This window comes from Atractosteus spatula, chromosome 17 (assembly GCF_055471065.1).
Source record: "Atractosteus spatula isolate fAtrSpa1 chromosome 17, fAtrSpa1.hap1, whole genome shotgun sequence".
Taxonomy (NCBI): domain Eukaryota; kingdom Metazoa; phylum Chordata; class Actinopteri; order Semionotiformes; family Lepisosteidae; genus Atractosteus; species Atractosteus spatula.
Genome location: NC_142722.1, coordinates 12,960,308 through 12,988,264, shown reverse-complemented (window position 1 = coordinate 12,988,264; position 27,957 = coordinate 12,960,308). Strand labels below are relative to the sequence as shown.

Below are 27,957 nucleotides of genomic sequence, written 5' to 3'. Positions count from 1 at the left end.
CCATTTCCCCCCAGAGCTCCTTCATTGATTCCTGTTATAGAACCTTATTAAAACGCACTAATTGCTTGCTTCTCTGGGACAAAGTGAAAACCACAGTAGAATGAGTATGGTTTCTCCTGATATTCAAATCTAAACCCAACCCTTTTTGCTCTTGTTTTGCATTTCACAATTTAGGATACCAGAATGTTTTAAAAATGCTCAAAAGAAACCTGGATAAATGAATACTAGAAGTTGAAGTAAATTTTATTTACTGTCACTGTACATAATGCTTCTTTTACCAACACTTGTGTTAACCATGTGACGTATTACATGTGTAAATGGCATAAGAAAATAAAAGGCACAATTTTTTTAATAAAATAGAAACACGGACACTCTGCTTCCTAAATATGAATAAAGTACTGTAATACTGTTAATGTCATAAAAATCAAACAGATGTTAAACCAACCTCCATTTTAATTAGAGCAAAATGTCTGCAAATTCAATGCCTTTAGAAAAATACTAAATATTGCTCAATCAAAGAGTTATAATGGAGGTCACACTGGTAACATTAGCATTACACAGGAAGAGATACGGCCATTCCAGAGATGCAATAAAAAATAGGTTAGAAGAAACATTAGGTAACAAAGCAGCATCTGACCTTCTCCTTAAATGAATGCAAGGTCAGGATATCATGCACAGAGGCCACCGACAGACATCTTCCCTTTTATATTTCTTTTTCAGTTTAGGTTTGCGCAAGAGTTTATTTCACCACAATTTGTAATGCATGGGTCAAAAGCGGATTTTTAAAAAGAAATCTTACAAGTCCGAGATCAAAAGTTCAACTCCATTAATCTCTGAACCTGGGTTTGGGATAAGACACTATTGAAAGGCAGCAGCAGCATGAACACTTTTTCTGTGCAGACAGCCTTTTATGCAGTATTCTAACAGCGTACAACAAAGCTAGAGAGATTCAAGAGCACAAAGCATTAAAAGGGGAAATATTCCTGACAAACACGTATTTTCAATACAGATTTATTTTAAATGTAGAAATAAGACCAGTAAGCCACCATGCTTTCTGATACTCCTAGAATTCTTTATTTTACATTTTCAGGTGCCATGGGGAAATTATTGGTGTTTTTCCAAGTGGTGTGATAGATCGATTAAACCTTGGTTTAAACGGATACAGCTATCCAAATTATGCCTTAAATGAAAAGGAGAGAAAAAACAAAATGTGTTGTTCAGCAGATGTGTAAAGTATGCCTTCTGCCCCTGTAGTATTCTGATAATTTGAACAACTTAGGTGGGAAACAATTGGGATCATGTAAGTGACAGGAATTAATGCCCACATTCTGAAGATGTCCAACGAAATTCTCAGGAAAAGCAGTAAGCTGACCGCTTAGCGTGCTTCCTGTCCTATACCCCTAGATGACTTGTAAGTAATGATACAGGGCTACGGCAAGAGAGCACTTACCCATAAAACCCGGAAACCTTTCCCTTTCAAATCTTGTCACAACAGTGCGCCTAATAAATACGTCTGTGTTTTTCAGTTCTATTGCACCTAAAACGTTTTTTCTAAACTGTGGCTATTATTTGAGCATGTCTATGGCAAAAACGGGCTAGAACTAATGTACAGTTGACCCCTAACAAAAGACAGCCTGTCAAACGTTCTCTGAAAAGGTCTCAACACCAGCTTCATTCTAAGAACTGAGGCCAAAGTGGTCTTTGTTAAAAAAAAAGACTAGAGAACACCTTGAAATAGGTCTCATGTTCTTGCCGCTGTTTCTGCTCTATACTTAGATGAATTAGTTTTTACTTTAAATGATTATTCTTTCTCCTTATCCTTTTAAGCTAAAGACATTTCAGGTCACACAGTTAAACACTCAAACTTCACATATTTCAATTATTCTAAAATAAAGGCAGCAACCTTCCACTATATTTAAGGTACAAATGTGAACAATTGGCTTTGACAGCACAGTAGCAACTTCCTTTCAGAATTTTCATAGCCTCTGTTCTCTTCTCCACCTGTGTTGCTAAAGTCTTCTTGAATTCAATTACCTCTTCCAGTCTTTTGACACAGAGCTGAAATAACACATTTGGCTTGCAAACAGTTAAAGCAGCTTTAAACTCCAAACATGAAAAGAAAAAAAAATCTAGTCATCATTTCAGAGTGACAGTATACATCTCACTTAATGGCTCAGTATTAGATAGCCTACAGTCCAAAGGGGTGGGGGGAGGTGATAAAAAAAGAAAGAGACATTAAAACAATTCCCGATAACAGGAGAGGGGTTAATGGCAGTTTACAGGCAGAGTTTAAAACAGTCAGAAGCAAACTCCAACAACTGCTGCGGATTAAATTATTTCTTCGTTGACTGCAACACGGTTTTGCAGATTAAGCTCATTGAAGCAGTGCACCAAACATGATGCCGATGATAGCAGGACGGACGAATGGAGGTGGCAAAAATGCAAAAACTGCACTCATCATTCGTTTTCTTCTGGGTTCTGGGGATCAATTATTTTGACGTGAGTGAAAGGAAACAGCCCTCTCCGACCATTCACCTCTCCTTCCCACTGGCCACTAATGTTCATCCTTGTCACTTTTACAATATCGCCGACCTGTCAGGGTAAAAAAACAACAACAAATTAAATAAACTGCATACCCATCGATTTACATCCATTCAGACCTCAGTGATTTGTCGTAAGTGTTCTAAAAAGTAATACTACATGAAACATTTCTAATTTCTGAAAATTTTCAATACCATTTCAGAGGGTTCAGCAGACTTTTCTCCAATGTACAGCGACAGTTTATCATGTTAAATATATCCTACCTACTTCTTATGTTATAAAAAGTATCAATGTTGTAAAACAAATGCAGATCTACATTTCTAGAGTGGGGCAAGTTTTATTAAGATTTCTTGTCAAACCAAACATTTTAGAAGTTGACAAACTAAATCTTATGCCCATGCAATTGAAATTGCAAGGGAAACCAAACCAAAATTCTAATTTAAGCACGTGCAACTTCCCAGTCATCCCGTCATTAAAAAACTCTGTAAAATAAACATTTCCAAAATGGCATTATCTTGCATCTAAGTTTAGCAACAAAACTTCAGCTGCCAAAAGTATTCAAGCTACCCAAGACCACACAAACTGGACTTTCATTATCCTCTGCGATTCACATTCAATTACACTTTCCCATACAAAAGGTTAACATGTTGAGATTATTTTTTTAAAAAAGTCCCTAATCGCCACCTATTATTTCTGAGATATGGCAAAAAGAAAAGCGATTGGAACTGGTTAAATCAAGACAAATACATAATCTGAGGGATCTGTGACTCTTGATATCTAACCTTATCTATTTTTTGTAATTAGGATCACAAAGATTGCCTACTTATAACTGGTTTAGAGAGACATGAAAATCACATTCAATCAAAGATAAATCAAAAGTTAATACAGCATACACTGATTTAAATAAAGTCTTCAAAATTAAACAAATACATGAGGTCTTCAAGCATTACAATATCTAGATCTAAAACATAGGAGTTATCCAAGAAAAGTCTTATTTCTCAACATTTATATTTCACCATCTGAATGTCTGTGGTCACGTTTTCATGAGACTTTATCTTGCAGCTAAGAAGAATTAATCAAAACTATCCATGTTTCAAAAACACTTTCATAACCTCAATAGTCCACCAACAACTAACCTATGCCCTCTGGGAATATTAGCACACAAACATCATAAATTACTTGATATACTCACTTTTACTTACTATAGTGTTCTTTATCTAGTGTTAGGACAGTAAAGCTCTACACTGCTATGCTAGAGGCTCTACCAGGCCTAGCTAGTCACAATGGCTGAGATTATGTAACCGAGTTTCAAACCTAAAAGAGCATTACCTTTCAAACTAAAATATACTGTATCAGTTCTCCGATGGAATTTAGACTTTTCTTGGTGATGCTGTCCCTAAGTATAGCCATCACATCGGATCACAAATATTCAATGCTAAATAGAATGTCATCATAAAAACCTACATATCAAAACACTTTTCCAGAGGATGCTGCTGCCCATTATTAAGAATTCATAACTAAATAAAGACACAAAGTAACTGTACCTCCAAGCAGGGATCAACCAATGAATAGAAAAGACTAAACAAACCTTCTAAGGGGTCATTACAGATATTTCAAACAGAATGCTCAACAAAATAATAATAGTTATAGATGGAGGAGTAAAATGTGAGTATGCACTATCGAAGCATTTGTTAAACAGTGTTTTTGGAAGCACTCAATCTTAGTAGAGCATTGAGGGGATTCGTATTTTTAACTGCTCCTCCATGAATGAACTCCATGCTGCCAAAACACTGATAAAATCCTGTTCCATCCTGAGCCTAACAGGAATCCCAAGATTAGAACAATCTATGCTAAAAAAATACAGCTCAGATAATTAAAATGTGAATAGGGAGGAGTATCATCGCAAGTAAGAAAAATGGCACCCCCCTTACATTATGTTGATATTTTGCCTACAATGACTGAATGTCTCCTGTATGACTCCGATACCGTCATTCTTAATAATGCTTACATTTTCAGCTGCTATTACAAAATAACACATTCTAAATACTCATTATCACCTTTAGTATCCAACTTCCCAAATACAAAAGTCTGCAAAACGGTTCTATCTTGTAATCAACAAGACAGTGTTTGGATCATCACCTATATTTAAGATTCCCTATATATCCACTGACTTTACAGCTCAAAAGCATGTGTATGGCACCACCAACTAATGTCCCTATAGACAGCTACTGGGTCTGTCTGAATACCTGTCAATAGAATGAGCAATTTCCACCATGCACGTTTGCTAAAAAAATTCATGTCCTCGGGGGAAACTAGCACAGATACAATATTGTGCTTTCTCAATCTGCTCCCCACACCCATTCTCTGGTGTTTCTCCAGGTGAAGCTATACCCTACAGATATTTTCTCCCTTGCTTGCCAAGTACAGCTTCTACTGAATGCTAAGGGCGAGGCTGTCTTAAAAAAAATCTCCTTAATCTCTTCTTTTGAAGAAGAGACATAAAAAGATCAAGAATTGTGCTGTTAGTATGTTTTGGAGATTTGATTAGAGTCGCACCATAAATGTGAAAAAAGATTGCGAAACTGTCTTAATCATCTAATTTAGCTCTTCAGGTTCTCTGTCATGTTAGACTAGAATTGTGCTGTGTCCAACATGGATGAATGAACAGCACAAGAAGACAGTAGTTTCTTAGAGTACAGTGTATTATAATCTGTTCACGAAGTGCACTGAAGAATGCTCAGATAAATGACTTTCCACTTACAAGACAGCTGCATCCATGCTAGCTATTTAATATATAAAGGTATATAATAATTTTAGACGTGCACACGAAGATCATTTATTTCCACCAAATTAGATACTCGAGTTTATCCCCTGAATAGCATGAGCAATGACGCGTCAGTCTTTTTGCACCCAATTACACCTTCTATTTCTGAGTGCATTTTCATTATCGTGAACAGCAACCTAATTTGCACATTCGCTCAGGGGAATGAACACAAATGAGCTAGTGAAAAGAAAAGAAAAAAAATCCAAACTAACACTCTAAATGGAACATGTTAAAGTTTTCCCTAATTAGACTTTGCTGTCATTTTAATAGTTGAAGCCTTAAAACTGTACGTAGTTTACAGCATGGCTGAAATCAGTGCAATCACAGTCCACACTCAAGCTTTATATCAAACATAAAATAGATGTTATATATAGAACAAAGCGGAAAAGGCAAAGATTCATCCAAAGTGGTGCAATTAGCAGCAAGAGCAATAACAAATTGTTATGGGTGAAAATAAGTTCATTAAGACGGGGTACATTATTAAGAACAGAGAAATGCACATCCTACCTCTAGTGCCAGGGCAGTCTTGTCATAAGCACAAGGCACACGTTTCTGGATGGCTTTAGCCATTACAGGTCCATTCTGTGTGGAGGGCAAGGGGTTGATGACTGCGCCTGGGGTGGTAGGGGGGAGAGGGGAGGGCGTCTGAGGCTGGGCGTAGGCGTGGGCAGGCTCAGGGATGCCATAGCTGTTTGAATTCCTGTTGCCATGGAACTGCTGCTGATGTGGCGATGGTCTAACCAGCTTCTCTACGTAAGGCACAGGGATCATTCCCACCCGTCCCTCCTTGTTCCTGGCGCTCCACCACTGCTCCTCGGGTTTCTCCAAGATAACCAAGATCTCCCCCTTCTTGAAGGGCAAGTCCTCGGCATCGCTCCCGGTGAAGTCATACAGAGTCCGAACATACTCCAGATTCTCCTCGGTTTGTCCCACAGGTGCGGGACTGGTTCCAACAGATGGATTTGGGTATCTGAAAAGAACAACGTACACATGACCCACTTCAACCAAAATCAACCGTCGAGAGCACAAAGCAACTCAATTAACGGTTTGTCTCTTCAATGGTACCATCGGAACAAAGATTTTACAAAATGGCAGAAAACTGCTCTATAAATTATTCCTGCGGTTTTGTTTAATATGAACCAAGGGGATTAAAAACCCCAGGGCATTCCTCGAAGAGTAGGGGTGTTAACCCTGGTGTTCTGGCACAATTTTCACCTGGTCTCTACCAATCATTTATTATTTCTTAAAATAGATCTATGCTTGTTTAATTGCTAAAGTGCATAAAATCTAAGAATCCAAAGTTAAAAGTCTCAAAATCAAGCCCCAAACTGAGGGGGCTTTATGCACACCAAGCAGACAATTTGAAAATGAAACCCCAACTGGTCATGTCACTTAAGGACTCTTCATAATTTTCTGCACTGCCTCTAACAGGTTATTTGAACTAAGACTGGCTTTGAACTACAGAGTAACAGGTTAAAGAAACAAGAGGAGCCCACAAAGTAATGCATCTCATGGGGTTTCTGTCTGCAACATGTAATACTAGTTGCTGTCACACCACCAGCTTCACGGATTTCCTGGTATCTTTTCCTTATTTACAGATATACAAGCTAAAAGTTCCCTACGGTTTCCGACAAAACCTAAACTCCCTCAAGCAAACCAAGCACTTCTCACTAAATTTGAGAGCTCGCGTTCAACGCAATATCACACTATTCTAGTGAGCGAAACAGTAGTTTTATTCTTGGGCCATCTCCTGCATATCTCCAAAACAATGCAATCAATGCAATCTTATTTCTTTTATTTCTGGGGGGAAAAAAAAAAAAAGAAGATCAAAGACCACATAACGAGCCCGTCCAGCAAACAAGCCTGAAAGGGCGGTAGTTCCTTCTCGCCTCTCGATTTAAAATAAAACGGAAGTTGAGCACCCGAGAACAAGTTAGGGGAAGAACTGACCAGAAAGGCTTCCAGGCAAAGCACTAGGTTTACACACACGCACACAAGAACCAACACTAAACCCCCTCAACAGATAATAAAAGAAAAACAGGAAATCGATTTTCACAGCCCGCACACCAATGCGTTCACCCCACCCCCTCCCCTCCCTGCAGCCGCAGATCCCAACCCGGCGGCACTCACCTCGGAGCCGGCTCGATCAGCGTCGTGGTGTCCAGGTAATGGATTTTGTAAAACTCCAGCAAGGCCGGCAGGTGCTCGAACTCCTGGTCGCCGATCTTGAACTTCTTGTTGGGCAGCGAGTTGATGATGTAGTGGGACACCTTGGAGTTCTCGGACACCGACAGCACGTAGTCCCCCGGGCACGTTGAGGAGTCCCGGACCAGGAACATGCCGTGCCGCTGCCCCTGCAGTCTGTTCTGCGCCTCCTGCCGCGACACCGGCCCGAAATACCAACTGGACCGGTCCGAGGGGTCGAACCGCGCGTTGGACATGGCTGGGCAGGCTCGAGACGGGATCCAAATGATTAAGAACAGAAATAAAAACGTCCGATTTGGGTGTTTTTTTTTTTCTGGGGGTGGGGGGGAAACGCCTAGTTTTGTTTAGAGATGTAGGGTTGAGTGTTCACCCCCCCCCAAACACGGCACGAAGTTTAAGACGACGGCAGCCCTGACCGGCAACACCGATTTCCTCCCCGACGTTTCACAAGAGAGCTCTAGCTACAAGGCAGACTTTGAAACATTATAATGCCGCCTTTTCCATTGCCCGGTATGTCAACGACCTAGAAAACGGCCCCAGCACCAGGAAGGTAATTCCGCTTTCTGGCAGCTCTTTAAGAAACGCTCAACAACCATCTGCCGAAACAATGTTCTTCAGCCCGTGTGCCAGTCCGTTGAACTAACGGGAAATATTATTGTAACGAACTGTCCCCCATCTCGCTCAACGGCGTTACGACTATGGCCCAACTCAATCCCGCAGATTTCCTGCTGGCAATAATCAGCTCCCGAGACGGAGGAAGGGTGCGAATAACAAGGCTTGGGGGGGTCTCTCTCTCACTCTCTCTCTCTCGACTCCGGTACAGACTTTCCAGAAGCAGGCTGACGAAAATGGCGGCCTTCGCGCACGTCTCGTCGAAAAGCAAAATGAATTGTGCTGCAAAACACCCCCCCCCTCTCCAGCCTCTCGAGTGTCGCCAATCCCGGCTCGGCAGCGGATCTCGAAGCTTTCGGGGTTTTTTTTTTTAAAAAACAAAAAAAAAAACACACACACAAACGAACGCGGGTAGGCCCTTACTCAGGTACGTTTTCGCGACTCCCCCACCTCACCCTGTTGATACAGGAATCCGCCTGCCTGCCTGCCTCACACAGCCCGACTCAGTAATGGCGGCGCGGAGGGCGGGTCCGCGCGCTCCCAGCTCTACCCCGCGCGCAGGTGACGCGGCCGAAGGCTGCGGCTTCACCCTCCTCGCGACTCAAAAGAGGAAGCAGAGAGGGGGCAGGCTCGAGCTGCCCGTGCGGAGCCGTCGTGATCGGTCGCGGGGTTGTTTTTTTTTTTTGTTTGTGTGTTGTTGCTTTTTAAGTCTACGGCGGGGTCCTTTCAAAAGCTGACATTATAAAAGGCACCTTCCTCGCTGGAAAAAAAAACAAAACAAACAACAACCCCAACAAGCTCGTCTCGCAGTTTGTATACCGAAGTCAGCCAAGCTAAACCACTTAAACCGGGCCCCCGACGTGTCTTGTCAGGGGGTACCTACGTTTAATCAGACAATTAAAAGACGCAATGTCGGTATCTTGAGACGTAAACGCACGTCGTCTCGCTTAGATTGGACAGGATTTATGAAATGGGCAGGCAGCGGTTCTGTACGACGCTGTACCTCTGGCCTGTGGGAGGTTTCTCACCCCTCCGGGGAACTACTCGACCCCCTGGCGCTCATCTGCGGGCATTATGCAATCGCACAATTCAGCATGCACGTTGGTGATAACCATCTCTTAAAATTTGTTCAAATAAGTGCTAACGCCAAAGACAGCTTTATGGTGGCAGTTTATACACGTTTACAGCGACAGCATGAAAAAAAACGTCAATTTTAATGCCCTTACCATTCATATTTTGGGGGTTGTGAAAATACAACCAGAAATGACCAGCACACTACTCACATGTAAATAATTCTCTTTTCCTGTAGCATATACATATAGGGACAGACTTTGAGATTTCCACTCCCTGTTTAAACCTGCCAGCCAGACCGCAGAAATCTACCACATCCTAAAGGTATTTTTAAAAGCAAAACATCCACTACCAACATTTCACACAGTTCAGAGCTCTATAAATATTAGATGTGAATTGTGTAAGACATTGTGTTTCTTGTGAAGAAATCTATGAAGATTTCTTTTGTGAAGATTTTGTTCCCTGCCTTGGAGACATTGGCAGAATGGTTATCCTGAGCACAGGTCTCCACAGTTGCAGTGTAAGCGTGTTCAGAAATGAGTGCATCAGTATTGGGATGCAGGAGACATACCGAAACCCCTCCTAAGTGCGTTGCTGATGAAGGAGATGGACAGAGAATGTCAGTTGTTTGTTGAGAGAGCTCCAGCATAACACTGTGGCTAAAAGCCAGAGGTCCCCATTTCCTCATCTGTGCTGGGAATTCAAAGAAGGGGTTGGAAGAATTCACTTTTCCTACGAGGCTGGAAAAACAGGCTTTGAGTGTCCGGGTTGCATAAAAAGCCACTGGAACGCAGCCTAGCTTTTCACAGAGACCCAGTTTGGACGAATATAATGGTTTTGCACCCACTGGTTCGTATTGGCGGACGTGTGCCAATTTCTCACATAACTCCCTGAGAGAGAGGACTAGTGAAAATTATCGATGTGCAAAAATGGAAATTAAATATTACCTACAATTTTGGAAGAGTGTACTTTAGCAATAATAAGCCACGCATTGCGTACGTAACATAAAGAGACGCTGTTTGCATTAATATACAAATTAGCTTACAGTTCAATCTTTCTAAAAGCATAATGTTTGAGTAAGAAAGATGTATTTTTAATTTAGATGAACATCGATTATAAAAGAGGATGTTGCAACATGACAAGCTATAAACAGAATGGCAGTGTTTGCTTTAAAATGTCAACGTGGATTGATTCTGTATGTATTTTAATCTTTTAATGCTCCAGGGTGAAAAGAATAAGCCTGCCTCTTTATGTAACAAAAGAGGGTGAATTTATACAGTACTAATCTCACATTAGTGTCTTCAGATCATCACTTTTTGTCAAGCCAGTGTATTACTTGATCCGCTTCAGACTTTAATATGGCTTTTAGATATTAAAGTACCTACTTATATTAACTCAGGTTTTCTTTCCAAAATGTACAGTATTTGAAATACATGCTTTCATTCACTATAGTGGAAATGCACTGAACTACACAACTGATTTTAATCACATAAGTTAATTTTATTTAAAAACATTTATAAAATGTCTTGAAAACTGAACTATATGTTTGTATTTGCAGTAAAAATATTAAATGTAAAATGACATGATAAAACATCAGAGTACACAAAACACTTTTATAAGAATCACACAAAATAATGAAGCTGCAGAAATACTGTTTTACATTTTTAAAATACCTAGCTTTAAAGACCTGTAAAGAAGCTATATCCCCTACAAACAGAAACCCATCACCAGTGCTCCTTGTATCATTAAGAGAGGTTTTTGTGGCTACACTCTTATTTTAAACCAAGTTTATCAAACACCCCTGTAAAGATAAGTAACACTTTACTGAACGATTGCAAATTCATGTGTGATTCATTACACAGTTGTAATCTGAAATAAACACCTTTAAAATTCTGTAACAATATTTTTTTAAATTCCATTAGAATTTTAACGTGTCAATGCCAATAATGTCAATAATGATACAATAGAGTGTACCTGCTGTTTCAAGAATCATTTGCAAGCACTGAAATAAAAAAAAGATTTTTTATACTTTTAATAGAATATTGAGGATGGGGACAGTTTGTTCCACTTAAATCCTTTTCACAAAACTGAAATGAGACTTTTTCATGATGCAGGTCTTGGCCGTGTTGATTCTTGTGACATGAGTGCCTGTAGGACTCTTCTTTAGATTGACTTGTAGGTTCTTAATTAAACCCTTAATAGTTTTCTACCCCTAACAATTAGCAGTTTTCAAGTTAGGTATGAGGAGTTATATATAGTATATATTACACTAGTTTTTAGTTTCACCTGATCATGGGGCAGAATTTGTAAAAAAGAAGGCCGTAACCTAGATTGTTTCCCTGTAGAAATCTGTGCTAATGCCATCCATGATAAGTGGGTGAGAGGCTCTGGAGATAAAATTAAAAAAATGTAGCACGCACATATAAACATAATACTTCTTCCTTCTTCCCACTGAGCAAGACAGAACTCCCTCATGCCTACATTTTTTTCTGTATTTCGACAGCAAAGAAGAAGTTCAAGGTGAAGTGTCTCAGGGATAAAAATGGGAAACACTTAGATAATTAAAGACAAAATGACTGATAAATTAATATTTCACTCAGGTTTCACCAAGGAAGAAATAGACAACATACCTCAGGATGAGAAGAGACAAAATCGCATACTAAACAGCATTAGCATAGAAATGCAGGCATGTTACAGCTACTAGAAACAATTAAGATACATCTTCAGTGTTCTACTACTCCTACTTAAGGAAACAAGAGATGCTATTCATAGTCCATTAACAAAGCTCTTACTGCAGTCTCTAGAGATGGGATGCAGCACTCATCCGTGAAAAAAGTGACAAAATCAAACCAAGGCCTCACAGACCAATGAATCTTAATTCTTACTACATGAAAGGTAATGAAAACAATAAGAACTACACCAGAGGGTCATCTGAATGGAAATGTAATTCTACAGTGCAGTCAACATTGAATTGGAAGCAGCAGGTTTTGTATAACCTGTTAGAATCCTTTTTGATAAAAAAATAATCATAATTTCTACAGATAGAGCATATGAATGGCAAAGTAATGTCCCACTCTGGCAGGATAAAAAGTGCTTTTTTGTCTTGAACAAAGAAACATGATTCGATGTCATTCTTCCATGGAGTCCACAGTGAAACATTAACCAGAGGACAAAAGTGGAAACTACAGGAAAAGGTTGTTCCAGACTCCCACAAGTGACCCAGCCATGTTTTTTTAAGATACAAAATAGCGGGATTAGATCCCTTCATCGCCTAGGGTACAACCACTATATAAGCAGGTATTGTATAAGGATATTAAAATAAGAAGTTTATTTTGTCATTTGCACACAACATGGATACACAACAGTTAGTCAAACCTCTCTGACAGCATAATTTGTTCTTATATCGCTTAACAATGGAACGCTCTCTTCAAGACTGTAGTGGAATGACTACTGCAGCTACACTAAAATCTATTTCATATTATAAAGAGTCTTAAAAAGGGTAAAAGTTTGACTATACTGGCACATGGTAAATGGAAAAGTGCAATAGTTCAGCTATTCCCGACTAAAGGCCACTCCATTTCATATCTCATCGCAAACTGAACTGGTTCACACATTTGGTAAAACACACTGTGACCAATCTCCACTTTTGAGAAACAGCATGTTTTGGAAAAGTTTTTTCCCCCCCAGTAAAATGAACTTTCTGGATAAGTATAAAGCAGTCAGGGAATAAAGTGATTCTGGGAGGAAAAAAAGTACAGAATGTCTTCTTGACTTGAACCCTAACATTAACAGCCCATAAAGCTCCTTGGTGCAGAGCCGAGTCCATTGTTGTGACAGTTCTAACCAATTATCACACAAATACATAATCCTCTTTACAGTTACTATTTGGCTCTAGCATTCAGAATCTGATTTTACCAGTGCAGTTCATTGCCGCTGCCAGTTACTGAGATTGTATCATCGTAAGCATTCTGCTGGGTAGAGGAAACTGGTTACATCATTTTACTGTATGGGAAGATTCTGTTTGGCAACAGGAAACAGGCAGTTTAAAAATCAATCTTAAGATTTTCCTGGTGAAACACAAAATCTATTTTAAGAATTCTCTGATGATGGCTGCATGTTGTTGTCAGCAATCTTGTTTAAATGTAACTTAAAACAACTAATGACTCAGACACTAAAGCAATTAACTATTGTTTCTGTGAACATTTAACATACAGCCACCTTTATCTGCCTCTGTAATACACTATAGCTACACAGCTCATCTAAAGATGTGCATGTAAGAATGAGTCATTAGTCACATACAGTACACACTGGAAATGTCAGATTATCCACAACAGAAATTTAGTCTACTACAAAAAATACACGTCCATTTTGGTTAAAGCTGTTGTACAGTATTTATTGACCCTCCACAGAAAGATAATGTGCATTTAAAAGGAAACAGCTTTTTTTTTTATTTTAAACCTTCCATGCGTGAACATATCTGAAACAGAAATCTGAAGAATCTTTGCAAAAAAACTGTCTTTCTACATAGAAAAATCAGTCACTTAAAAAGTGGAAAGAACAGAACGTTATATGAGATCACCACATAATCCTGGTAGGTTCTGAAATTTCAATGATATGAAATTAAGCCAGAACCTGAGACAAACATGGTTCATCTGATAATTTGTGGTAGACCCATACACAGTCCTCAGAAGACTCAATCAATTCAAATATGGAGTGTAAGTTATTCTAGTAGCGTTTTGTCCCATTCCATGTCAACGCACAAGGCACAAAGAGGTTAGTTTCACTGAAGCGACTCCAATGAAAACAGGCAGTCCTCTCTACTCGTTTAGAATGGAGTCTTTTTTTTAAATAGATTCACTTCTGTAATCATCCTTCAGCTAGCAGTCACCCTGGCCTGAGCCAGAATCCAGTGTCATCCGGGAATCACCTTTTGACAAGAGGGAAGCTGACTCAAAGGAGGAATTACAGAAGAGACTGTGAAGCGAAGGCCTACATTCTTTACATTAATATTTTAGTTTCTGCCCAATAATTTCACTAGGTAGAGATATGTGTAAAGATTTGTTACGAAAAGGTCTTTTTTACAAGCTTAAAAGGCTCCTTCACTTTTCCCATATTGCACATGAGTAGATACTGGGGTTCAAGTCCGAATTATAAAATGTTCTTGCATGCTCATTTAGATACTTGTAAATCATTAACCTGAACAACAAAGAAACAAAGAACAAAATAAGAAGACATGAAGTGTGTGACAAAATACATTTTTCCTGCTTTAGCAACAAGAGTCTATTTTGTAATAAGCCTCTTTCATGCATTTTATCATGTTACCCTTCAGACCTGTAAAGTTTACTTGTGTACAAAATTCCAATACAGTAGAACAATGACTCTGGCAACTAGATGATAACCCTGTACTTGAATGTAATTATAATGTCAATTCTACAATAGGCTTAAGAAAATCCATCTCCAACCTCTAGAAGATGTTATTTTGATACTTAATGCTGCAGACACTTTAATATAATTCATTATAATTTTAATATTAATTTTTAGATTGACATATAAAAGTACCAGTTTTATACCGGCCTGCTTTGCTGTGTTTTATGTACTGTAGATGCCAATATCTGGAGGAACAGTTCGAAGCCACGCTTAAACTCTCTTGACCATCAGTTGGTTGTCTCTCCTCATAAACAGCAAGAATTAAACAAAACACAAACAGGCATTAAGGACCACTTCCGTAGAACACCCGTATAAAAAGCAATTGAATATCTACTAAAAATTGCAACAGGAGCACAGCAAACATGATCATAGGGGCTGTAGCCTCCTGTTTCATGCATCCTCTAATTCCTAGAAAATACCTGACTGGACAAATTCATGAACCAGATGTAATCAACTTAACTTAGATCTTTAGCAATTGTTTGCTGAGCAGCTAGTTTGCAAGGTCTTCATAATCTGCACAAAACAGAAAGCTTGGCTCTTGGTTTATTACATTCATTTTCAGCTGGCTATTTTTTTTTTGTCGGCGCAATATTGATGAAGCTGATAGGTGGCTGATAAATGCAACCAAAACAAAGATTTTCACCGTGACATGCGAGAAAGAACGCCAAAGTGCTTCTATCAACCCTGGAAACCCCTTTCACCTCCGAGCGGCTTTCGAAAAGAAAGCACGGTTTGACTCAGTCCTCGCTGGAGTTGTCCGAAACCTCAAAGTCATCCAGACTCAGGACGTCCTCCCAGATGTTTTTCATCCTGCGATGCTCCGAGGGGCAGCTGTCCGTCTCCATGACGACGGAGCGGGGCAGCAGCAGGACGCAGGTCGCCAAGCCGGAGATTCGGTCCTCAAAGGGGGGCCCGGCCTCCCAGCGGTCGGTCTTGGGGTCATACACGTGGACATAATCCATGCGGCTGTTCTTGTTATGCGAGCGGCCGCCCACGACATATATCCGGCTGTCCAGCACCACAACGCCAGGCTCTCCGTGGCCAGAGGGCAGAGGACTCACTGTTGACCAGTTGTCAGTCTCAGGGTTGTAACAAGCCACCTGCAGCGAGAGTAGCGTTATAGCTTGTGCTTTCGCCAGACAGCGAAACCAGTCATACTCCACTCTCATTGCGGTTTTTAACTCTCAAGAGTACCCGCTCTGCTGAGCCCACACCATGGATATCTCACGCTTGCTCCTGTACTTGGAATAAACCTGTACACAGATAAGACAGGTCCATGAACAAGACAAGAATGCTCGCTTGCTTCACAAGACCATCTCAAGTTACTGTGCAGCAGAGACGCTCGTTGTTGCCCTGGAATTCACTTCAAGAACATGCGAACACAGAAAAGAATAACTTCCAAAGCTTCTCAATTCAAACTTTGCTTCAAAAATTCATTCAAAAAGTTATATTGAGCTGAGAGCTATATAGACCGGTATTGTGGCGCAATGGTTAGTACTGCTGCCTCACAGCACTGGGGCCCTGGGTTCAATTCGTGGGGTGCTGTCTGTGAGGAGTTTGTGTGTTCACCCCGTGTTCATTCGAGTCTCCTCTGGGTGCTCTGGTTTCCTCCCACTGTCCAAAGATACTGACAGGTTAACTGGCTTCTGTAACAAAACCGGCCCTGTTGTAGGTATGGATGTGTGTTTGTGTGCCCAGTGATGGACTGGCATCACATCCATGGTGTCTCCCACAACTCTGTACTAGATAAAGCAGGTGAAGAAATCGATGGATTATAATTACGTATATAATTTTTTCTATGTCTGCATTCTAGAATCTCGCTTCAGGGGAACTGAATCCTGCATAGCTTCAAAAACCACCAGGCACATGCATCTTAATTATCTTTACAATAAGCTAAGATTTTGCTCATTCTTCTCCCATTTCTCGCCACCACAAATGATCTTTTGTTCTCCGATATATTCACATATTTTCACGCATATCCGAGAGCAGGCTCGCGTCTGTGGAAGGCATTTCATACTGGACTCAAGGAAACAGCGCAGGCACCTTCAAGACGTCGCGGCGGTAGCCTCTGTCGTCGTTGCTGCCCCCGATGACGTACACCCTGCCGTTCGCCGCCGCCATGCCGTGCCAAGCCCGTCCCAAGGGGCTGTCTGCCCGGCTCTCCCACTGGTTGGCCCCAGGGTCATAGCACCAGGTCTCCTTCAGGTAGGCAGGTCCCCTTCGCCCACAGCCGATGTACATTTTCCCATCCAGCACTGCTCCAGCATGGGCATAAACCTGGACAAGCCACAGAACCCCAGTGCACCATCACGTCAAAGGTGCTGACAGACATGCACTGTACTTGACTCAAGACACAAGAGCACAAAATGGACCGGGCGGCACAGTGCAACATCTTGATGCTTGGGCTTATGAGTCATACGGTGCTCAAGGAAGACGCTTGTGTAGGTGGCCGATCTGTGCCCCAAGGACATGAAACTGTTGTGGGAAACCAAAACTATTCCAGTATGGCTGCATGCACTCGGTTCAATATGACCGAGCACTTGCAGCAGCGACAACTCCCAACCACATAAAACTGAAGTGTCACGCCCAGAAGCCGACAGATTGTAACCACATCAAAATCACAAATTTTGACAAGAATGTTGAGGACGTAAGGCAGCTTTACACCTTGTGTTGCATTCTTACCATAGTTGCATGATTAATAAAAAATCAACTTGTCATAACACTCGTGTAGACAAATCTAGAAATATTAGTTATTTGTTTTCAAATAAATAACATTTAAATGGGTCATATAAACCTATTATTAATCAACTTTCCCTACTTGTCAGGTTGCAAAGATGTTTTGTTCTGATAAATGTTAATACAGTCCTTTTTTTTCAATGAACAAACATACAGCAGAGGAAGACCTTGTGACTTCTGGTGCTGATAGAGCTAATCTAATTATGTAGCCGCTTAGAACATCTACATTCCCAATAAAGAAAACCAGCAATCACTGATTGGTACTTGTAACTAAATGAAATATTAATAATGAGTTTCTTGTTTTTCTGTTACTTGACTCCTGAATGGGTGGTCACATCTAAAAATGGATGCAGTCCATTCAGGAAGATCAAGCCTTTGAAATGACAGGAGTATGTTTATGTTCAGAAGAAATATTAAAGGGGAACTACAAAATTATTTTTATATTTTGCGGTTAGAAAGAATCAGCATTGATGAGCGCATTTCTAACCACAATAAAAATGTACACAGTGCCTTTTGAAATTTCCTGGTACGTGTAGCACCATATTCCGTGATTCAGAATGAAGCAACAAACCTTGCATTGGCATAAAGCGGCCCTATTACATTGTAAAGAGGCAGGTTTGCGAATAATTCTCTTTTAATCCAATAGAAACATTGCTCTCAACTTCAACACAGTTTTTCTGATACATGGAACTTACTTGATCTGCATGCAGATTACACTGGAAACTTTCTGTGGTGAAATATCTGCTGCACAAGCTGTACTTAATTTGCTCGTACATCGCATTAAATTAGTCATTATGGCTAGCAGGAAGGCCTGCATCATGTCACAGTTTGTGGGAACTCTCTCTCCCTCCTCTGGCGAGACCAGGTAATTGGGACAACATGGTGACTTAAAGTACTTTCACAAAGATCACGATTTTGTGCTTAATTTAAAATTTGTCATTTTTTTCTGTCTCCATCAATGAATTTATTTTGTTACCGAGATTTAATAACTAGTCTGAGAAATTGGTACTTAAGTTCCAATTTAATAGATTATATAAACCTTTTAAAGCTGCAATATATGTATATCAAATTCATTTATTCATTTTAAATGAACAATTATAACTCTTGGAAATTACCTTCTTAGTTTCTAAAAGCATCTTAATAACCCACACAGACATACAAAAAGACTACATATTTGAGTTATCCTTCTCTGGAGGGAGTCAGTAGTGCTAAAAAGTATTCTAATTTAGATGTGTAATAAATGTACTACTTATCGTTTATTATGACCTATACAGTAATTACCCTTTTAAAATTTAAGAAACTAAAAATTTTGAAAGAAAGGTGTAATAAAATAAGAACTACAAAGGTTAAAAGACAGAAGCTTGTATTTAATGGTGTACGATCCAAATATTTCCTGCAAAGGGATCCTTTCTAGAACTTTCTAAATTGTTAAACTTGTTTCAGGGTTGCAATGTCTCAGACATGACCAAAAACCTGGAAAGCTAAAGGAGATTTCTGTAACATCATCACCCTCTAGTGGATCTGCGTGTGACCAACTGAGGACATTTTCTTCAGTTTGTGCATTACGAAGTTGAGGATTACTAGCCCTTGCTGCCATTTCCTTGTGGATGTCTTTCCTCATATGTATTCTCAGCACAGAGAGACAAATGGTCAGTCACTTGGTCAGAAATTCATTCTTTCATTTAAAATAAGGTGAGCCATCCCAGACTAGCACTCTTTGGTTGTTCAAAGGTTACCCTCAAACTAACTAAAAGGAAGAACAATAAGTAGTGATGTTCGGTATGGTTGTAGCCAACAAATATTCTAAAAGAATGGAAATCTGTCACTGTCCCCTGTTCTGAGAGGCCATTTCCACAGTTACAATGGAAAGGGTTCATTTCCATAGGATCTGGAGTCCCTTTCTTGATTTTTTTAAAAAAGAGCCTTGTATACATCCTGGATTGCCAATCATTCTGTGATTACTTTTATCATAGATTTCGATTCTATTCTTACTGCAACAAGAAATCTGTCAAACGGTATCAGCAGGTTTTAGCTGTTTTTTCTTTGTCTGGCTGCTGCTGCTTTTTGTTTTTTCGGCGTTTTTATGAATTCTGTGTCATTTTTAGGTGTCTTATTTATTGTTAGGCTTGTTAAAATTTCCAAAATTCCTTAAATAAAACACTTGGGGGGAATAGAAAAGGCGAGCCCTGGCAACACACGACTCGCGACTCACACCCATATGGAAAAGGGCAGCTCAAGGATGTGTCAGGTCACCTCATGTCTCAGGGGGGCGACGTACTCCCAGGTGTTGCTGTGTGGGTCGTAGCGCTCCACGGCTTTGAGCTCGTCTCTGTAGTCCCTCCCCCCGATGGCGTACAGGTACCCGCCCACCACGCACACGCAGTGGTCAGCGTGCTGCTGCTGCAGGGGCTGGATACTCACCCAGCTGTCATGGCAGGGGTCATACCTGGGCGAGAGAGCGAGCCCAGGGTCACCGGGATACAACACACGCTCAGCGGAGAGCGCACACAACACACACACACATAAAAACAAATCCTAATCAGACACATTCCTGTAATACTTTTCTGGAGGCTGAGCCGTGCGGAATTAAAACTTAAACAGTATACCTTCCCCACCACAGCAAGTAATAGTAAGCTTGTGCTTACTGTCTTAGAATGCACACACTCTCATGTTTAACAAACCCAAACAGATCAGCAGCATCAGACAAAAACCTGCATTCTTAAAAAGAGTGGGCTCTACACTTAAAGCATTTGAGTTCAATACAGCCAATGGCTTACATAAAATCCTCAAGGTATATAATAAAAAAATAAATCACAAAGCTTATTTGGTTGATTTTATACGTTTCATTTCTAAACATATCAAGTCAAACATAAAATGATTCGAATCGTTTTCATTAATCTGATGGCTCATGTGGAGGTATATAGCCTCAGAAAAATAATACTAACAGCAAATGAGTTCAGTGTAGAGTCTAGTTTACAGCCTTGAAGAAGTCCTGCAGAGCAGGAACTGTTTCACAACACTCCTGACCATTATTTGAACAGCTGGCTCCCACATCTCGATTTCTTCCTGTCACTAGTGATGCCATGTCTGTAGCCTGCACACAGCAAGGTAAGTCATGGTCATTACAGCCAGGGTTGAGGAGTAAAAACATCACTCTAATAGACATCACAATCGCCAGACAAGAACAGCCCTGTAGATTCATTATAAACAAGGCAGTGTTATAAGCAGGAAGTGCTGTAACAAAGTTTGTAAGAGTCTCTCCTCTTGTGCGGAGTCCTTTCGTAACAAACGTTTTCATCGATTGATCAAGCACCAGTGTTGATTTCACTATGTACAACTGTCTAGGGTAGCTGAAATGTACTTCCTTTATCAACTGAGTGGTCATCGTAGGTCAACTACAAAAGACAAAAACAATACCCATTCAAAGGGTTGCCAAATCTAACTTACAAAAACGCGGGACACCAAACCCATTACACAAAAAAGCTGGTTATGGACCCAGTGTAATATTGTCTGCACTTACTGCAATAGTTGTTGCCAACATTTAGCCGATTTTCTGGCTGTAGCTTCAGATGACCTCTTTTCCTAAACAAGTAAAGGTCTGTGACTTGCGATTGTCTTAGTTCTTTTAATGCAATGCTATACTAACGCCTTATTTTTGTAATGGGAGACCAAACATCACATCATCACCTGTTAAGTCATCCATTTATCCATGCGTGTATGCCATCTAACAAATCCTTAGAATTTCACTCCACTACATCGCCCGATACTGTTCGGAACTGGGCAAGTGAATGTGCTTGCTTACTGTGATGTTGTCTGGCACATTTAATTGGCTCTGGCTGCAGTCTATAGTCAATCAATTGCAATATGGTAATAAATGCGAGCAGAGGAACCAATGAGCTTGCGAGACCTCATGGACAGCAGAACAACTCTCAATTCAGAAAGAGGGGAGAATGATGTGCATGAAACAAAGTTGTTGAGACATGTTAAACTCTGTATTGGGGATTCCACAAAAATACAGGACATTTAATGTCCTGAGAAGTAGAAGAGATCCCCCAGGACAGCCGCCTCAAAAGAGAATAATCATGTAGAACCTGGACAGGTGGTATCCCTCGTCATTCACCCTTTTTGTTTTTTTAAGCCTCATGACCCGAGTGGAAACGGAATAAAGAGGTCTTTCTTAGCAGGCATCAACACACTTTGGCAAAAAGGAGCCGCCACTCGCATTCGGTGTCTCACCTCCAGCACCGGGTCTCGGCGCGGAAGCCCCCGGTGTTGTTATCCCCTCCGATGAGATAGACAAAGTTGTTGAGGACGGCGATGCCCTGGTTGGACATGCGCGCGGACTGGGTGGTGGTCAGGTCCCTCCACTCCCCCGCGACGGGGTTCAGGAACTTGACCTCGTTGCTGAGCGTCTCCGAGTGCGAGGAGCGCATGCCCCCGAAGCCCACGATGCACCGGAAGTGGGAGCGCAGCTGCGTCAGGGAGCTCTGCATCACGGGCTGCCACACCTCCTGCTTGTGGTACTGCAGGGCGGTGGCCAGGGTGTCCCGCAGGGGGCAGCGCTTCAGCCGGTCGTGAAGCCGCTGCAGGATCTGCCGCTCCATCAGGCAGAAGCGCACCGCCTCCATCATCTTCAGGGGGTCCTGCGCACAGAAGAACGGCCATGTCACGGGCACCTCTTTTCAGCGATCCGCGAGCAAACCCACCCTGCCGGTTCACTTAAGGACCCCAGGGTTCCTAATAGACTGCCTGAGTCAATAATGGTCCTTTGGTGAAGAATGTGGCGAAAGAGAGGAGCCTCACCAAAAGCAGGTGTGAAGCAGCTAAAACGTTTCCAAAAGCCATGGCATCAGGCTGTGTCCCCCTATTCTTTATCTCACATCCTCGCCCCTAATGCCGTACTGTCCTGATATGCTTCTGCTTGCTCTAAATACCTGCAGCTCCAACGCATGTTAAATAGAAGCAGAAACAATCCAACACAGAAAAAACCCTCAAGACAAGATAGCTTACCTGCAGGCACACCTGATCCGTTTCCACTTGCTCAGGAGTGTAATGGTAGTGCAGTGCAGCCTCGTACACTTCGTTCTCAGAGTTGACCTCCAGATCATTGCTTGACAGAATGCTGAACACTTTTTCCTGTGGCAGCTGGCGATAGGCCGCGGTCCTGGAGAAGGTCTGGATGTTCTTTAAGATGTAGGCATCCACCTTCGCACTCAGTTGGCTCAGGCCAAAGAGGTCTGCCAGCTTGTATACCTCCAAGATGTTGTCTTTGTCCAACCAGGAGAAGAGGAAATCACAGCAGAAGCCAATCACGTCTTGCATCTAGCGCTCAGGCACAGGACAAAAACAGGATCACGAACAAGACATCAGGCACAAGACAAAAACAGGGACAGAGCTTTTTCTGTACATGGCCTCTGTTCAGCAAAATGCCAAATGCCCATGTGATTTTCATCAACAACATAAGCTAACAGCAGGGAGATACAGATTCATTAAACAACTAGGAATTAAAAAATTAAATTAAAAACATTGCATTCCTATTATATAAAACTATGATAAATATTGTTGTCCTGTAAAAAAGCCCAAGCAATCTTGCTTTCACAGTTTAAACCTTGACAAAACCATTACAGTTCCTCGCCTGTTAGCTGGATCTTTCAAAGCTGAGTGGCACATAATAAAGTTGTGGTTTAAACTGTCTGCGACACCAGCTCTGTGACAGATGGAGCTGCGAGTTTCTAAATGAACAGGAAATGGCAGAACTGCAGTAACAGATAGTTAGGATGCTTTGCTGCAGCTGCATCACAGTGTAAAAAACAGACTGGCTGCAAAGTCCTGTGACCAAACAGGTTCTGAAATGTGTGGAAAAGCTCCATAACCCTGAGGAGAATTAGAATACCAAAAATGTGAGTATATACAAGAATATACTGGCAAATTATGAACATATTAGCGTACAAATGTATACAAGTTGAGAGTTTGTATCAGCCCTATTATTTTGATACACTTGGTGTTATGCAAATCAATCATCTGACTGGATGCAAAAATGTCTCTTAAATAAGCCTTAACTGGAACAGAAGCACACACTGCAGCAATGGACTAGCACTTCAAAAACAGCTGTGTTCTAATTTGGGTACACATGCAAAATACATAATGTTGTATTTAGACAACAAAACATACAGTCCATCATATGGATCTATATTTCATACCGAGAGGCAATATGCCACACTTCACACCAAAACCATTCTTACAAGGATATCCAGCAAAAAGCATAGCAAATGAAGACCTCTGTCCAACCTAAATGATAACCTAAGACTTATTCTTATCATTTTCATATTTTGTTAGACACGTGACCAATTTTCATTTACATAGATGACCTGGAGATTCATACAGCCAAGAATTCAATGGAGCAGTTTGAGTGAAAGACTGTGGTCGAGGATAGAAGTGTTGCCTAATCTCATTTTAGCTTCCAGAATTATTTTATTATTTATCAAGCTAAAAGTTTAGTAAGAAGATCAAAGGTGACAGTAGGCATGAAGAGTGAAAGAAAAAACATTTTTTTTTTAAACAGGAGTCCACTTGGCTCAGCTAGCTCATATTGATTTCCTCACATCCCTATAAAATATCCATTTTGTTTCTCCCAAATTCCTTTGGGCAGCTACCTTTTTAGACAAGCATATGGGACCAGAGGTCCATCATCTGATTATTATCTATTGCATCATCCATTTTCGAACCACTTTTCCCAACTCAATGGCCCAGAGCCTATCTCAGTGAGCAAAAGGCACACGGCAGGGTACACCCTGAACGGGACGCCAGTCCATCGCAGGGCAGGCACACAGACCCAGAGATCCTCACATCAGGGCCAATGAGCCCAGAAGCCAATATACTTGCTGTACCTGTATGTCTTTGAACTGTGAGAGTACGTTGTTGGTCTATGGGCCCCACAGCTGCTAGGCAGCACCTAACCACTGTGCCACCCCCCACGTGATTATTATGAATCTGCTTATTTAAGAGTTGCTCAAGAGAGGAATGGCGCCGCAGCAGGCAGTGTCAGGTGACCCTGGGAGTCTGGGATTCTCACCTGTAGAAGACAAGCAGCAGACAGGACTTCCTGCACATTGTCCACGTCCAGCTCAAGCTCAGAGGTGTAGATGAAATCGAGAAGCTTGGACATAGCTGTGCAGGACACTCCATGGACCTGTATCTCCTTCTCATGCATCTCACGCAGCCCGCCAGCAAACATTCCCCTACAGGGCCAGCGGTGTCAAGAGTCAAGAATCGGACTGCATGGGCATTGCACTTTCAGAAACGTCTGTTATTACAGCTCGAGAGGTCAAACAATGGAAAACAATGAGTTCTGGTTTACTCAGCAGCAGAAAACTGAGCTTAGCAGGCCAGTGCGCACAAATGAACAAAGGGAATTTTCTGAGCAATTACTCTGGTTAATCGCAATCAAGTGAAAACATTCAACCACAGAGAGAGAAAGGAAGAGGAATAGAGAGCAAGAGAGGAAGAGGGGAGAGAAGAGGAACAGAGAGTGAGAAGGGAGGCATGAGGAGTGAGGACCTTGCTCTGATCATCCTTGTTTAAAGGAGCTTTCCTTCCTTTATTGTAGGAAAGTACGATTTCTTTATTTGTGGAAACCTCAGGCTAAAAATGATCTGTCCTAGTTGGTGATGCACTTTTGGAACACAAAGACAGATTTCCAATAACTCTGGGGCATTCAAATTTTAGGAAAGGGGTTTTAACACTGATGAGTATTAATTTAATTTAGGACAAAGGATATTTCTCTAATTGGTTTGTTTCAGCATTAAATAGGATTTTAGATTAATTAGCAGTCTGGATTTTCTGAACATAGGCCTCTGAGGCACCTCGATTTGTAAATAATGTAAATTGTTAAATAAGTATTAATTTCTTAATAATAAACATTTGATTTATTACTCTTTTGCCAGAGCACGTGCCAGAACTCACTTGCCTTGAATCACACCAACTCCTCGGGTATGTTTTTGACATTTGGGGTTGTTGATTATTTTATTACCCTGCTCTGTTTTCTTAACCCCTGATTTGTAACACTATTGTAGTGATCTACGTGGTCCCTCTACACAGACCACTACGTAACCAACAAGCTTCAGCCAAAATAAGAATGAAGAACCTGCTTCTACAAGAGTTTCAGGTAATTCACGACCGTTCTGAAGAAATAGGTTTCTGCTATCAGCAAGGTTGAGAAGGAAATGGTCAGAAGCTTTGGTTGCAGGACAACGGTCAAACGAATAAAAAAGGACGTCTGACTGTGAAAATGGGATGACTGAGGAAGAGGCACCAGGCTCACAAGAAGCGGTCTCACCTGAAGTAGTCACAGGACGCGGCCAAGAGGACACGGTGCGCTTGGAGAGGCGTGCCCTCCACCAGCAGGACCACGTCGAAGAGCACAGCCCCCTGCCGGAGTCCCACCAGCCCGTCCAGCAGGTTCTTGGAATGGGCACTGCTGTGGTAGGTCTTGCGGCTGCACTGCCCCTGAGACGGAGACGTCCTGCTGGCTTGAACCAGCTCCCCGTCTTCAGCCATGCCTGCCACCCTCTCTGTTCTGCTCACATCATCTCACACCAGCCGGCCCAGCAACACGAGTGCCTGCGGGCGAAGGCACAAGGGGGAACAAGCGCTGGGCATCTCCGTGTAGCCATAGCTTTATGTACTGGATCTGTGACGCCCAAAGAGTAACTGGTAGGGGATTCTGAACACAGAGTTTTCTTTTACTGCTTCCTGGAGAAGAAGGGAAACTCCAGAATCAAGCCGAGAGACTGCAACAAGTATTGTGGATTACCAGGACTCTCCTTCAAGTCACACGCTTATCAGCGCACCGTAGTCCTCGAAGGGTGAAACTTTATAAGGTATTTTTTTAATGCTAAAGCATATACATTGATTAACCCTTCGCCAGGAAAATCGGCTTTGATCTGTAATAGGGATCTTTTTTCAAAACCACAACGTTATATATAACGTTATTAAAACAACTTACCCCCCCCCCCCCCCACCCTTGGGGATAATACTCTCTATATATTTTTAAATAGTGACCGCAAGCTTCTAAATAAAGATTTGAAACAAGGAATAAACCGCTCCATTATTACACTGTTTAGTGCAGATACTCGTAAACCAAACAGTACATAATACACAGCCTAAACTAATTAATACATGATCATAAATAATATTCAAATAATTTCCAATGTGGCGGACCTACTTAACCCTACTTCCGAGAAATCATAACCTATTAAAAAAGTAACATATAATACAGGAAACGTATAAGTAGTTGTTATTTTTCTACCGCTTTTCCACTTCCAAAACACGGAGACAGTTCCCAAAAAAAAAAGACAGTATCACGTGACTCGCAGAGCAACTCACCAGAATTGCGAAATTATTTAATGTGGAAACGAAAAAAATAAAAACGACAGCAACCCGCTTTTCATCTTCAACGTCAGTGCTTCCGATTCGGTTAAAACTGCAGCGATCGGCGGATACATAAGAAGTGTTTTTACTTTCGCTTGCTTTTCCTCCTCGCTGTGCCTCGACTCCCTGCGCAGCCAGCAGCTCCGCGCAGAAGCGGCTTCACAACAACCGAAGAGCCGCCCACTGGCAAAGACAAGCGTCTGGGCCCGGAGATAACCCTCCCCGCGCCTGCTAGCGCCCCCTCTGGCAGGAGCTGGGAAACGCCTGCGAACTGCCGTGAACTGAGCATTGCTGGGAAACGCATACATAGCCCACAAAAAACAAAACAAAACCGTATGGGTTGTTAGAGCTGTAAATTATGTTTCTGACCCCCCCCCCCCCCCAAAAAAAAATCTGGCCCCAAAATCTACTTACAATACTATACTTTCTGAAGAGAGAGCTATGCTGCCACATTAATTGCTACAATGACTGCTTTGTAATTCTGAGCAAGTGTAATCTAGAATCTGGAACTGCCACGACTGCTTATAAGTCCTTTTACTTGATATTATTTTTTTTCTTTTTATGTCCTGTGACATGTTCAATTAAGGCTTATTTAATTGTTCTCTTTACTATGCGGATTTTGCTATGCTACTTTCAGAAGCATTGGAGGGCAATGCAACAGCACCAACGAAAGGTGTGTTTTTCATCAATAAAGTTGTGGGGATATATTATTGTATATAGGCTAACAAACTGTATATCATGCCTTATAATTATAAGAAGTAAATGCCAATTAAATGGGCAGTATATAATGATTGAAATGCTGTTATTATGATGGGAACGTCATCATTGTGACAAGGGTGTATTGTAATGTAATAAGGAATTCCTTAAGCACACAGTATCAAGGCATGTTTTCAGCTTTTGAAGTTAATAATTTTAGTTATCTTTCTATCAGCTTGTTGTTGAACAATATTTTCCAGTCCCAGGCCTGGGCTACCTCTTCCAAGGGCAGGGGGAAAGGTCAGCATCAGCACCAGCACCAGCACCAGCTTGTTTCCAGTGTCAGAAATATTTGATTGTGCCTCTGATCCCAGAAAAATCCCAGAACCAGCAAATGCACCATACAGTTGCAGCTG

At 41.3% G+C, this 27,957-nt stretch overlaps 2 protein-coding genes across 2 annotated transcripts; both read right to left on the bottom strand.

Moving 5' to 3' along the window:
* Positions 1 to 222: 222 nt before the first annotated feature.
* Positions 223 to 8,776, bottom strand: crkl (CRK like proto-oncogene, adaptor protein). Its single transcript, XM_088935645.1, has 3 exons — positions 7,496 to 8,776; positions 5,873 to 6,335; positions 223 to 2,592 (listed from the first exon to the last, which is right to left on the bottom strand). The coding sequence occupies exons 1-3, from the start codon at positions 7,804 to 7,806 to the stop codon at positions 2,458 to 2,460; spliced, it is 909 nt and encodes a 302-aa protein (XP_088791771.1). The 5' UTR covers positions 7,807 to 8,776; the 3' UTR covers positions 223 to 2,457.
* A 4,843-nt stretch (positions 8,777 to 13,619) lies between these two features.
* klhl22 (kelch-like family member 22) lies at positions 13,620 to 27,012 on the bottom strand. Its single transcript, XM_088935733.1, has 8 exons — positions 26,801 to 27,012; positions 25,752 to 26,035; positions 24,489 to 24,654; positions 22,427 to 22,738; positions 21,653 to 22,059; positions 19,670 to 19,862; positions 16,724 to 16,957; positions 13,620 to 15,780 (listed from the first exon to the last, which is right to left on the bottom strand). The coding sequence occupies exons 2-8, from the start codon at positions 25,970 to 25,972 to the stop codon at positions 15,418 to 15,420; spliced, it is 1,896 nt and encodes a 631-aa protein (XP_088791859.1). The 5' UTR covers positions 25,973 to 26,035; positions 26,801 to 27,012; the 3' UTR covers positions 13,620 to 15,417.
* Between the last annotated feature and the right edge of the window lie 945 nt (positions 27,013 to 27,957).

Coding starts and splice junctions, on each gene's coding strand:
- crkl (XM_088935645.1), bottom strand. CDS start 7,806: ATGTCCAACGCGCGGTTCGACCCCTCGGACCGGTCCAGTTGGTATTTC. Junction 6,336..7,495: donor CTGATCGAGCCGGCTCCGAG/GTGAGTGCCGCC, acceptor TGTTCTTTTCAG/ATACCCAAATCCATCTGTTG. Junction 2,593..5,872: donor AGACTGCCCTGGCACTAGAG/GTAGGATGTGCA, acceptor TTACCCTGACAG/GTCGGCGATATTGTAAAAGT.
- klhl22 (XM_088935733.1), bottom strand. CDS start 25,972: ATGGCTGAAGACGGGGAGCTGGTTCAAGCCAGCAGGACGTCTCCGTCT. Junction 24,655..25,751: donor GCGTCCTGTGACTACTTCAG/GTGAGACCGCTT, acceptor CTGGCCCTGTAG/GGGAATGTTTGCTGGCGGGC. Junction 16,958..19,669: donor TCGCCCCCCTGAGACATGAG/GTGACCTGACAC, acceptor TGGCTTGTCCAG/GTTTATGCCCATGCTGGAGC.